Raw genomic sequence first — 12,479 nt, forward strand, 5'->3', positions numbered from 1 at the left:
CTTTCAACTTTTACGCGCACGATCACATCACTTTGCATTGAGATCTTCGTCGAACCAGTTCTCTACGTTGAAGCCAGACTTGTCCTCCAGACCTCTTCGCCGAGCCATGCCAGACCCGAACTCTGCTACGTCCCTGGTTGACTCCACGGCGGCTAAGTCCCGGCGGACTCTTCCCAGCGGCTAAGTCCCGGCGGACTCTTCACAGCGGCTAAGTCCCGGCGGACTCTTCACAGCGGCTAAGTCCCGGCGGACTCTTCACAGCGGCTAAGTCCCGGCGGACTCTTCACAGCGGCTAAGTCCCGGCGGACTCTTCACAGCGGCTAAGTCCCGGCGGACTCTTCACAGCGGCTAAGTCCCGGCGGACTGCGGCCTCCACCGCTAAGTCCGGCTGGACTGGGGCCTCTGCTACTGGTGGCTGCTGGCGGGTCCGGCTGGTCTGGGGCTTCTTCAGGATCTGGAACTGGACTGGGCTTGAACTGGCTGGAACTGACTGGAACTAACTGGAACTAACTGCCCTCCTCAAGAATTTTGGGGTTTTTATAGTCAGTCCCCGAAAACTCTACTAAATTTTGTTCTGCTAAAAGTGGTCCGTTTCGATGAGAAGCATCGATGAACCTCATGAATTAAATTATGCAGACCTCTGCAATTCTTCATGACTTTCCGTATGGTGTAGTGAGTACACCTCAAAATCGGAAGTCATGGGTTCGAATCATTGTCGTGAAACTTTAAATTATGTTATTGGAATATCAAAATTATGTTCCTAAAACATTCTCAAAAATGTTGGTCAATAATGAGAAGGTCGAATTCTCCATTGAACGAACATGCCAATGAATTTGGTTAAGCCACACCCTCAATTTCCCCTGTGTAATAACATCGCACATTCATAATTGAAAGCTTAACCATTTTTTTGATTGCCTAACAATTGGCGAAATTTAATAAAGGGCTTTTCAGGTGAGAATGACTCATGATCCACACCTGTACATAAGCTTAATTATTTGTCGCGCAACGCGAGTCGACGTGTAAAATTATTTATGCTTGCGTAAGCGCGCATGGTCAGAACTGTGGTGAGGATCGAAAATGGACAAATTTAATGATTTAAATTTGAGGTCGCTGCACCGGGATCGTAATAATCATGCTTGATTGGTGGACAATGCGATACTTGAGACTACTCAATGATGCGTATAACGATAGTGAAAGTGTCTCAATAGTTGTGATTTGGAAAATTACCCATAGAGCTTCGTGTTTATCTCATTAGTTATGATTAACAGAGCAAATCTACCTACATAATAAAAATAGAATTGAAAAAGTTTTTTTTTATAAATCCAAGCATTTTTATTAATTCAGTTCGCATTACAAATGGCAACGCAAACAAACAACACTTAGTGCTAGACTGCTAGCATGACAAACTGGTACTAGGTTTCAAAGTTAATGAAAGACCTTTTTGTGGTGAAACAAATTCTTTCAAATTGAACCCTTTGTTAAAGCTTCGTTCCAAACTCAACTGAATTGAAAATAACTGCCTGTTTTTGTTCACATAACGTTTCAAGGTTGGATGTTTATTATTTGTGTGAATTTTTGGGAGAATGAACTTGTGTGATACTTTTATTTATTTTTTCAAAGAAATCTAGAAATGACAAACGATACTCAGCTATGTTTTGCAAATTTGACTTCAATAAAACAACGTGATAATTTTTTTCTGCAGATCATGCTCGTGTCCATTTGACCGGTGCCCACATTCCAGCCAAGAAAACAGAGCCAAGTCGATTAAAAATAATCGTCAGCAGGATCAAAACCAGAAACTCACCCACAAAGTTGTGGGTCTCTTCTGACTGACCAACCGGTTTCACGTCACTTTGTCACGTGCTGGCCGCTTTTTTACGAGTCGGGTTAATTTGCAGATTTTTATCCACGTTTTTGCCCCCTTCTTCAAGCTCAGTCTTCCTCCCTCTGCCCGCATTTTTTTAGAGTGTTTGTACGAATATTGGTATAATGTTTAAAAAGTATGTGTTAAGTTGATTAATTCTTGATATAAACATTAAAAGTATTATATTTAAGATTTTATTTTTATGTAAAATCACATTAAAATAACCAGATTTTTGTTGATGAGTGCAAACTATGGTCAGGTCAAATTTTGCGTATTCTTCAATTTCATGCAAAAACAGGTCGATCAATCAAAGCTTGTTAATTATATTTTCTGAGTGTTTCGTTGAAATTGGTTGTTGTGGTTTGTTTACGCTTGGACTCAAATCCCAAACAAGGTTGAGGATCGTCGTTACACCTTTTCCCACACTTCACACTATCCTCACAGGTTTCATCTTTGCTGTACAGGTAAATGTCCAAAGAATAATAAAACTTTATTGAATTTGTTATTGTTGAAATAATAATTATATTACGTCGCATGTGTACTATCTTGTGACATGACCTGGCATAATCAAATTTTCACATGTGATTTGCAAATACGGTATTTTGTTAAAATTGTATTTATATTTGTATTTGTAAAATTGTAATAAAATCATCACTCCATACTGTAACAGTCCAGACCAAGGTCCAGACTCAATTATCCAAAGCCTCGATTATCCGAAGCTTCGATTATCCTAAGTTTAATTATCCGAAAGTTTGTTTAGGAGGGGAACAGCATCTAATTCCAGCGTGCCTCTAATGTTGCCATATCAGCACTTTGACGTTCAATTACAGCTCATAAAACGCGTTTTCAACTGAAATCGGGTGATAAATAGTTCAATAGGAAGTGAGCAAGCAAGTTTCTTTAAACAGTTTTCCAAAATAAGTTGATTAAATTGTGAAAATCAGCAAATTGAATGGAGTTAGGAGCGAGTGTTTCCCGGACTTAGCATAATCGAATCATGAACAAAACCTTTTTTCTTGTGTTTTTTTATTTTCTTTATTTCAACATCAAATTCAAGATCTGCGATCTTGAATAGTTGATTGCCTAATAAATTATTTTTTTTTGCGCCAACGCCACTTTGGCCGCCATCTTGGATTTTAAAATTCTAAATCACTTAAGCGGAGTTTAGGAGTCATAGCCATTTCGCTTCGCTAGAAGACGTTGATTTTAGCGAATTGCAGACTGGATTTCGTCATGTTAAGTGATTATTGTCTAAGCCCAAGTTGCCTAGGATTTGATATCTGGGGAAAGAACCTACTCCACCTGAACCAGATTCTCAACACCATGACAGCCGTCCATTGCCGGCCGCTCCCATCTCCACCGCGCACCAGGGACAAGGAAAGGGATTTGGAAGACGGGAAGTGTTGATGCTCCACTTTTTTTAAGGGGACAAGGGAAAATCTCCACGGTGTCCCCAAGTTAGTTTCGCTTGGAGTTGGACGGTTTTTGGGAAGGTAAAAGGTCTAGGATACGCTCTAAGCAAGCGTTGCGACCATTGGCATGGTGTGTTTAAGAAGTTTAGGGGTCGTAGCCATTTGTAAACAAAGCCGATTTTCGATTAATTTTCGTTCAATTTATGAACATAGCAAAGCAAAGCATTACGGGTCTGTATCACGCTGTATGGGGTGCCACAATGGTCAATTCAATATTCTTAGACAATTTGACTGTTGCAACATGTTGCCCGGTACAATCAAAAATATCTGAGAACCGTCATCAGGAGTGACATTGTTCTGGGGGTGACATTGGGTGATACAAAAATGGTGAAATTTGTATGACCCAATGTCACCCCTGATGACGGAACGTAAATTTCTTGTTCAATTTATGAACAATGCTTCAAATACGTCCCTTAAATGTTTGCTTTGTTTTAGAAAAAAATCGAATATGTGTCAGATCAGAGGTCGTGATGGCGGTTACTAACTACACTCAAACAACGGTGGTTGGTCTCTTTTTCGTTTGACTTTTTTTAGTTTGTACCCCGTTGGTTTAACAAAGTCAAGCTAAGAAGTGACGAACTGTCACTTTTCACACGGGACACACACTTACTATCAAATCAATCGTTTGGTAGTGTGTGTGAGCTCCGTGTAAAGAGAGTGTCAAACTAAAAAGAAACCCCGTTCGTTTGACAACAATTGGTGTCAAACCATCGGGGTGTGAGTGTATTGTATCCAATTTAAAGCGGTAAATGCATTTCGGAAGGAACCGGTCAAGAAAAATTTCAAATGGGCAGCAGCGGCAGCAAAAGCAAGCCAGAGAGGGTGAAGAAAAGCCCCAAGAAATCGTTCTCTCTCCTTTGTTCTGCTGTTCGTAAAGCCATTTCTTGACCCCTTTTCTTGGGAGGTGCGTATTGGCCCTAAACAAATACAAAACAAATACGATTTTATGGTATTTTGTGGAATCTTTAAGTACCTACCAACTATTTTAAGTTCCGTTTTTTGATAAAAGATAAGAAAATTTAAGGCTCTTCCACTTAAAATATGAATACAGTCCAGACTCGATTATCCGAAGGCCACGGAAAAAAATCACTTCGCTTCATAATCGAAACTTCGGAAAATCGAATCACGAAAAAATGTTTTTTTCGTTGTCTAATTTTTGATTTCCGAGCTTAGGTATGACCCCTAAACTGCGCTAAAATGATTTAGATTTTTTTAAATCCAAGATGGCGGCCAAAATTGGGGTGATGCAATATTGAAAAAATGCATTTTATTTTTTAATGTGCTATAAACAACTAAAATTTGACTAAAATGGGGCCGCAGATCTTGAATTTCATGTTGAAAAGAAGAAAATGAAAGAAAGCGATTTTTTTTTTGTTCGTGGTTTGATTATCCGAAGTCCCATACAAACCTTCGGATAATCGAACTTCGGAAAATCGAAACTTCGGATAATCGAGGCTTCGGATAATCGAGTCTGGACTGTATAATTTCGGACATTCAAGTGTTTTCCACCATTTAAGCAGATTTGGAATCCGATGATGCCGTAAAAGCATTCTTGACTGCAAGAAGTTTACCTCTTTTTTGTTGTTAGTGAGATGTTTACGAAGGAGCTTAACGGGCGCATGCGCGTGACTGCCTTTCCAGTATCATCCGGTTTAAGCTCACCGGAACCGGGTTTGGGCACGTAAACAAACAGCGATGTAAAGAGGAGAACGAGCTTAACGATGTCCTTTTCTCATTCCGTGTGTATGAGATCGAAAAGGTTGGAGATTTGCAACTGACATGTTATTCAATGGTGAGGGGTCTGAACGGTGACTCATCAGCGTATCGAGAGATATTATTTTTTTTGGTTATGTAAAGAACATCAATTTTTTAAGTACTAAAAAAATTGTTAAGAAAAATGCTGAAACCTTTTTTTATATTAAGTTGGCTTGTATTGTTTAAAACAACTTTAATCAATTTGAGGCCAACTAGGTATTCATAATAATTTTCATTGAAGATGAACAATCTGTCATCAGCTTCACCGCTGACCGGAACAGATTGTAATAGCTGTCAACTTTTCTTGTTTTCCATGCCCTTGAACGGGTCAACAAGGAGGTATCTCGCATAATTTACATTCCATGCAACATCAGTTTTAAAACTGGGAAGTCAAGTCCATTCACCGTTGGTCTCCAACAACTACGCCGTGCCGTTACAGCGGCTCGTCCTATGAACTCTGGTGTTGGCGCGGAACCGGTCAATCGATCTTTTTGCAGAAAACCAGTTCTATGCTTCAAGGTCACCCGAGCAGGACGCTATATTTATGCTAAGCCACTTGAAACCGCAACAAGTTTGCATACCTCCGCTCAGACCTTACACACCTTCTCAGTCGATAATGATGATGGGATTAGCTATGGCCGTCGTGCAGTCAAGATCTAGCCGTTATTCAAGAGTTGTTGTTAGCGTGACTTCGAATGTAGGTTAGATGATTCGCTGTGAGAGAGGGGAAAAAAAAGTTGCAAATCACTTTGAAACCGATTCTCGTAACATTCTTGGTTCCGCGCATCGTAACATTCTTGGTTCCGAGGGGCGTGACAAAGGCCTTAATGTATTAATTTTCGGTATTTAATACATTAAGGAATTAAATTCCTCATGTCATTTGACATTTGACAGCTCCACACCTGCTTTGAAAACTTTGGTTTGCTTCGTGTCTCTTTCGCGCACTCCGCTGTCAAGCTTGTTTTGGTTTCGCGTTAAAAAGAATGACGAAAAGTTATTCTGAAAAGATTTTGGACCAAGCCGATCCAAACGTGCCATAGAGCATTCTACGCGCGTATGTGAGGTTAAATTTTGTCAGCCAGCAAAATCAAATGGTGCGCTAGTGTGCATACGCGAAACGTCATAAAGCTCTATTGACGGAGAAGTTGCAGCTGGCGGAGTTAAGTGCGGTGCGGATCCTGGGACGCGCCTTGTCGGAGTAATAGATGGTCAAGTTTAAGCTTAACAATCAGACGTCGGACAAGAGCAAGATTTCGTTGCAGCTGGAGGTGGCTTGCTACAGCGATGCCTCCAACAAGTCGACATCGGCGGAAAAGAAATTGCACCTCCTGTGCAACCGCAAAAGTGATCTGCACTACGAGCTCTCTGACGAAAACGGCGCTCTGCGGTGCACTAGCGTTCGGATGCTAGAATGATTCATCTGGCAAATGATGCGGGAAGATGGCCACTTTAACCCTGGGAGGTTCAGGAACGGGTGACACGGAAGCATCCAGGAGTAGACCATTATAATCATCCGAGTTAATTAGTTACTTGGAGTGGCTTTTAATTACGTTAGATGATGACTTTTTGGTACATTGTTTTGAATAGGAAAAAATAAAATATCTCAACTTTGTTGTTTCATTTATTTCAATAATAATCCCACTATGTTAGGTTGGCCGGTTCTTGAGTGTCTGGAATAACGACGTTGGCGCAGAAGCCGGGGCGAGCATATGAACAAATACACAACTGGAGCCTAACATTTCAAAAGGACACATAACTTTTGTAAACAATAGTGTATCCCTTTCACTCAAATGACAGTTTACATAAGGTGTGAAAGGGACACACTCTATCCTAAAAAAGTTATGTGCCGTAATGAAATGGCAAGCACGAACTTCCGTTCCTCTTCATTTCGTTCATCCGGCGATTGCTTTTCCGCCGGGCTTATGATAGTACCGATGATCTGGCTTCTGGAGGTCATCACGGGACTAACGAACGTCCAGGACTCGGCGGTGATGAGGTTGCAACGGTAGGGACACATCAGGGGAAACCACTTCTGGTAGGTCGCATTAAACATGCCCAGCTGTTTGGCGGGAGTGTTGACGGAGAAGCCAGACCAAACCAACTGGACCATTTTTCCAGAAATCTGTGGGAAATGACGTGGGAAGAATTGGAGTCGAGGATCCGTTTCAACAAACGCAGCATCCAGGTGGGTCTCAATGTGCCGCTCGATGGCCTTCTCCAACAAATCTTCCGGCTGGGACAGCTTCGATATCGTCCAGTACGTCCAGGTTACCGCCCTGGACATGCGCTGGTACTTTCCTGCTCGACCGCTCTTCGATGACACAAATTTTGCGCCAAACACAACAACAAACACGCGCGGTGTCAAACTGTCAAATCAATGTAGTGTAAGAAGAGGTGGCGTTGTTTTGAACGTAAACAATCGTTAATATATTTAATTCCTACCGTTAATTAATTAAATAATTTAATATCTTACTATTGTCCCGCCCCTCGCTTGGTTCTGTTTTCTACTCTTCTTCGGAAAAACCTGCTCCTTGCAACGGACGGAACAGGTTTCCAACCGAAGAGGCCAGCAAAAGGAATCAATTTTAGAATGTTTTGTATAAAATTATCATGAATAGCTGGCGGCGCGGTTAATAGCTCTCTGTATTTCCAGCTCGACGGTTCAGCGACATCTGCAGACGAGGTAGCAGCGTGTCCATTCAGAAGAGAGTTGTCCGCTCGCGTGAGTAGGGTACAACAGGTCGTCGCGCGAAACCGGCCGGCGCAAGCACGCGACTCTAGTGTGTGTTATGAAGAACTAGACCGACCAGAGTGTAGTGACTTTTTCTCAACGGAAGCAAACGACGAACCAAGATGGGCCTAACGCAGGCTGAAAAGGTGATACCGGGAGTGCGATGGCTTCGCGGGTACAGTGCACGGTTTGCGGTGGCCGATTTGATTGCTGGGATTACGGTTGGACTTACGGTTTTGCCGCAGGGGTTGGCGTACGCTACGCTAGCCGGATTGGAGCCCCAGTACGGGTTGTACTCGGCGTTCGTTGGTGGGTTGATGTACGCGTTGATTGGAGGTTGTCGTGAAGTTACCATTGGACCAACCGCCCTGCTAGCACTGATGACCAGTCGGCACACCGGGCATGGTGGTGAATCGGGACCGCACTTTGCCATCCTGCTGTGCTTCCTGTCCGGAATTGTGGAGCTGGCGATGGCCGTGTTGCGACTCGGTGCCCTCGTTGACCTGATTTCACTGCCGGTAACCGTTGGGTTCACATCGGCCACGGCACTGATCATCGGAGCATCCCAGCTGAAGGCGCTGCTGGGTATTCGCGGAGGATCTGGTTCCGGGTTTGCCGAAACGATCAAAACCGTGATTGAAAAGTTTGGCGAAGCTCGCGTTTCGGACAGTGTGCTCGGATTTGCGTCGATTGCCGTGCTGTTGGCGATGAGGGTAAGTGGACAATTCGCCGCTGTGCCATCCGAGCAACTCTGCTAAAGAAAGGCCTGATTAAACAACATTTCTTTCTTTCCAGAAACTCAAGGACATCAAAACTCCCGCTGATGCCAGCAAGGGTCGGAAAACGTTCGGCGTCGCCCTGTGGCTGTTTGCAACAGCCCGTAACGCCCTGCTCGTACTGGTCACCAGCTCTATCGCCTTCTATTACGACTCCAAGGGCGAGCGGCCTTTCATCCTGACCGGTACCGTCAAGAGTGGCATCCCCGGATTCCACGTGCCACCGTTCTCCACGCAACTGCCCGGACCTAACAACACCAGCACGGAGGTCGGCTTCGTCGGGATGGTTTCGGAACTTGGGATCAACATCGCACTGGTGCCGGTAATTGCCGTGCTCGGAAATGTGGCCATTTCGAAGGCCTTTGGTGGAAGTGGCATCAACCCGACCAAGGAACTGGTAGCGTTGTCGCTGAGCAACATTGTGGGATCATTCTTCAGCTCGATTCCGGTGACCGGATCCTTCTCCAGAAGTGCCGTCAACCATGCTAGTGGTGTAAAGACGCCGATCGGTGGAATCTACACCGGAGCGCTTGTTCTGCTAGCTTTGGGACTGCTAACGCCATACTTCCAGTTCATTCCCAAGGCAGCGCTCAGTGCGGTCATCATTTCGGCGGTCATCTTCATGATAGAGTATGAAGTCATTCGACCACTTTGGAAATGTAACAAACGAGAGTTGATTCCCGGTGCGGTCACCTTCGTCCTAAGCTTGATCATTGGAGTCGAGCTGGGCCTGCTAGCCGGAGTCCTAGCCGACCTCGCGTTTGTAGTCTACAGAACGGCTCGTCCTCACATCAGTGCCGAGCTGGAGACGACCTCGTCCGAAGTTCCCTTCATTATTATTCGGCCACGCCACAGCTTGCTGTACTTCCCGGCGGTCGAGTGGGTACGGAATGGCATTTCAAAGGCCATCAAAAGCCACGGCAACATCCCGGTTGTGCTGGACTGCCGAACCGTTAACGGTAAGCCAATCCAAACACATTCCTCAACAATCAATTAATCCCACCTCCCCTTTTCCAGAGTTTGACTACACGGCCGCGACCGGCCTGGGAGCGCTCCGGAAGGAGCTGGACACCAAAAAGATTCCCCTGGTGGTGCTGGGACCGTCCAACGAGGTGCGTAAAATGCTTCGCGAAACGCTGAAGAGCTCGCTGTTGGTAGCGAGCAACGAGGAAGAGCTGGACGCGGTGCTGCTCGAGTTGAGCTGCGAAAGCCGGAAGGGCGAGTTGCGGGAGGTTGTTCTGCCACTGTTGCCACAGGTCAGTGCGGAGCAGGAGAGTCCCCCGACGACAGCGGTCGATATTGAGGAATAACGTGCCATGTGGCGCAATAAGATTGCGGTAAGAATTGTTATATTTTTTCTGTGTAGTGTACAATTGCAACTGTGTTCTCTCTGCAACGTATCTCCTGGGATGATCGAATGTTCCTCTGTATATTTGTCTTTTTGTACGTATTTAGCTGCTAAGATAGGTTTAAATGACCCAAGAAATATCAATTGTATGTATTTCCTACTAATTTATCTCGAGTTACTGTTCCGAAAAATTCCTGTTTAACATTCTATAGGGGAGAGTGGGGAGACTTGATCCCCTTTTTTTGTATCGCACATAACTCTGTCAATTTCTCACAAAACTATGATCTTTTTGCATGAATTGAAAGCTTAAACATTCAACTATGTTTGGCTGATAAGGGTATTTCATCAGATAAACTCTTCGAATCATGCCAAGCGTTTTAAAAAAATATTTTAAACTGGCATTTTCAAAATGTTGGGGGTAATTTGATCCCCCTTTCAACATTTTGAAGAAATCTTAAGCAAAATGTTTTTTATTCATCCAAACTTTTAATTTTCTATAAGTTACAGCAATTTAACATTAAACCTGTATGTTTGTGTTCAAAATATAACAAGTTCAGCATGCAAAATATTTAAAAACTTAAAATTTTCTTTTTCAGACCAAAATTGAGCATGTTTACAAAAGCTGGTAATTTTTGTTTGCAAAACTTTTGAAAAATGGTTCAAACTGAAGTAAGTTATGTACAACTATAATAAAGGAAACTATGTACAAAAACCCAGCCCAATTATTTTATCTTGAGGCTGATTCCAGTGACTGTAAAAATGCAGGGATCAAGTCTCCCTAAACGCACTTTTTTAAACAATTGATTGTAAAAATATTATGACGATAAATTTAACGTCGAATGCGTAAGGGTTTTGGAGTTGATATGTTTATCAAACAATTCATGTATAAAACATATTTTTTTGAACAATTTTTGAGTGTTTTCTATACTTATCAAAACCAAGAAAAAAGATCTCTTGGAAGTTTTTTGCAGCACTTTTTAGAAAAATGTGTGTAACTCAATCTAACATTTTTTTATTTTTTTCTTTGTTTTCTACAATTAATTTTTCGTCAATTTCGCACAACTTTCTAGAACAAAGTTAATTGTTTTACCCACATGCTGACGAGATACAGGCTTGGGATCAAGTGTCCCCGGGGATCAAGTCTCCCCACTCTCCCCTACATTGCTGACTGCTCCCAAATTAAATAAAACAAATGTTTTGATGAGCCGGCTATTTTTCACCAAAACTTTAACATGTTAATCGAGATATAAAAATTTCGAAAATATTCTCGTATGTTTGGCAGGTAAAGTACTTCGTTCCTCACTCCATCCAATTAGCTTATTTTCTCTATTTATACAACTTATTTTGTAAAACTGTCTATAGAAACTAGCTTGCTCACTTCGTATTGAACTATTTATCAAGGAGGTATTAGACTATGACAAACAAACAAACTTTTTGACAGTTTGCCTGCTTTGTTTGTTTGCAGATACGTCAGCCTGCATACATTTGGATTTGTTTGCGAGTTTGGCAAACTAACAAAATTTAAAAACAAAACAAATCAGTTTCCATATTGGTTATTTAATGCAAAGTGACTACAAACCAACAAAATGTGATAAACTTTGGACCTAGCTTTGGACTCTTGCAAAACTGTTTTTTTTTTCACATGAAAATCGACTTTTTATACTTTTCCCGAAATGTAGCGACAGTTTTCGACTAAATGCATCGTTTGCAGTAAAAATCCCGTTTGTTTAATTTTTTGATTTTGGACCTTTTACAATGTTTTGCTTGAAATCTTGACTTTTTTTTGATAAGGTCCTATAAACAAATGTAAACATTGAGTGTATCCCTTTCACACCTTATGTCAAAGTCGATCGGAGTAAGCGGGATACACTCAATGTTTACATTTGTTTATAGGACCTTATCAAAAAAAAGTCAAGAAATACAAAAAAGAGCGAGTTTGTTTGTTTGCCTCCTTTACTCGATTTCAGTTGAAAACGCTTTTTATGAGCTGACGTCAAAGTGAAGATATATGTCAACATTAGAGGCACGATGGAGTTAGATGCTGTACCCCTAGCTCTTTTAAGATGAGATGATTCACTGCGCCAAGAGGGATGATGCATTTTGGCCTTCCGGATGGTTTTTGCCGGTTCCGTAGCCATTGAGAAGGCTTTCCTGCGCAAGAGGGAGGATAAATGTTGACCTTCCGGATTAATCAACACGCGCGCTAAATTTAATTTTTCAACTCCAGAGTTTTTTTTTTGATTAGGTCCTATATACATATAAATGACAATGGTTTATTGGTCCTTTTAAAAAAAAAACTCAAGAACTGTTTCAACTATTGCTTTGCGTAATATATGAACGTTCTCTCTAAAAAAAAACGTCAAAAATGACAATTTTATTCCAGTGACAGCGTGAGTGAGTTCCACAAAAGTGAGTGCCCTCCTTCCAGTCTCTCATTTCAGTGGTTCTTCACTCGCGCCATCGTCATATTTTTGCCGCATCGAAGGTGCCGTCCACGCATCAGGTAACACTTTCTCAAAACTAACCCTTGGTG

General features: G+C 42.3%; 1 protein-coding gene across 1 annotated transcript; it reads left to right on the forward strand.

The window, feature by feature from the left end:
* Positions 1-7,757: 7,757 nt before the first annotated feature.
* LOC120426338 (sodium-independent sulfate anion transporter) lies at positions 7,758-10,110 on the forward strand. Its single transcript, XM_039591100.2, has 3 exons — positions 7,758-8,535; positions 8,618-9,557; positions 9,616-10,110. Exons 1-3 carry the CDS (start codon positions 7,945-7,947, stop codon positions 9,906-9,908), a joined length of 1,824 nt encoding a protein of 607 aa, XP_039447034.1. The 5' UTR covers positions 7,758-7,944; the 3' UTR covers positions 9,909-10,110.
* Positions 10,111-12,479: the final 2,369 nt, after the last annotated feature.

The sequence above is a fragment of the Culex pipiens genome, chromosome 3 (assembly GCF_016801865.2).
Source record: "Culex pipiens pallens isolate TS chromosome 3, TS_CPP_V2, whole genome shotgun sequence".
NCBI lineage: Eukaryota > Metazoa > Arthropoda > Insecta > Diptera > Culicidae > Culex > Culex pipiens.

Bases quoted from the DNA above. Each gene is read 5' to 3' on its own strand.
- LOC120426338 (XM_039591100.2), top strand. From the start codon at position 7,945: ATGGGCCTAACGCAGGCTGAAAAGGTGATACCGGGAGTGCGATGGCTT. The intron at 8,536-8,617 runs GTAAGTGGACAA...CTTTCTTTCCAG, and splicing joins CCGTGCTGTTGGCGATGAGG to AAACTCAAGGACATCAAAAC. The intron at 9,558-9,615 runs GTAAGCCAATCC...CCCCTTTTCCAG, and splicing joins GGACTGCCGAACCGTTAACG to AGTTTGACTACACGGCCGCG.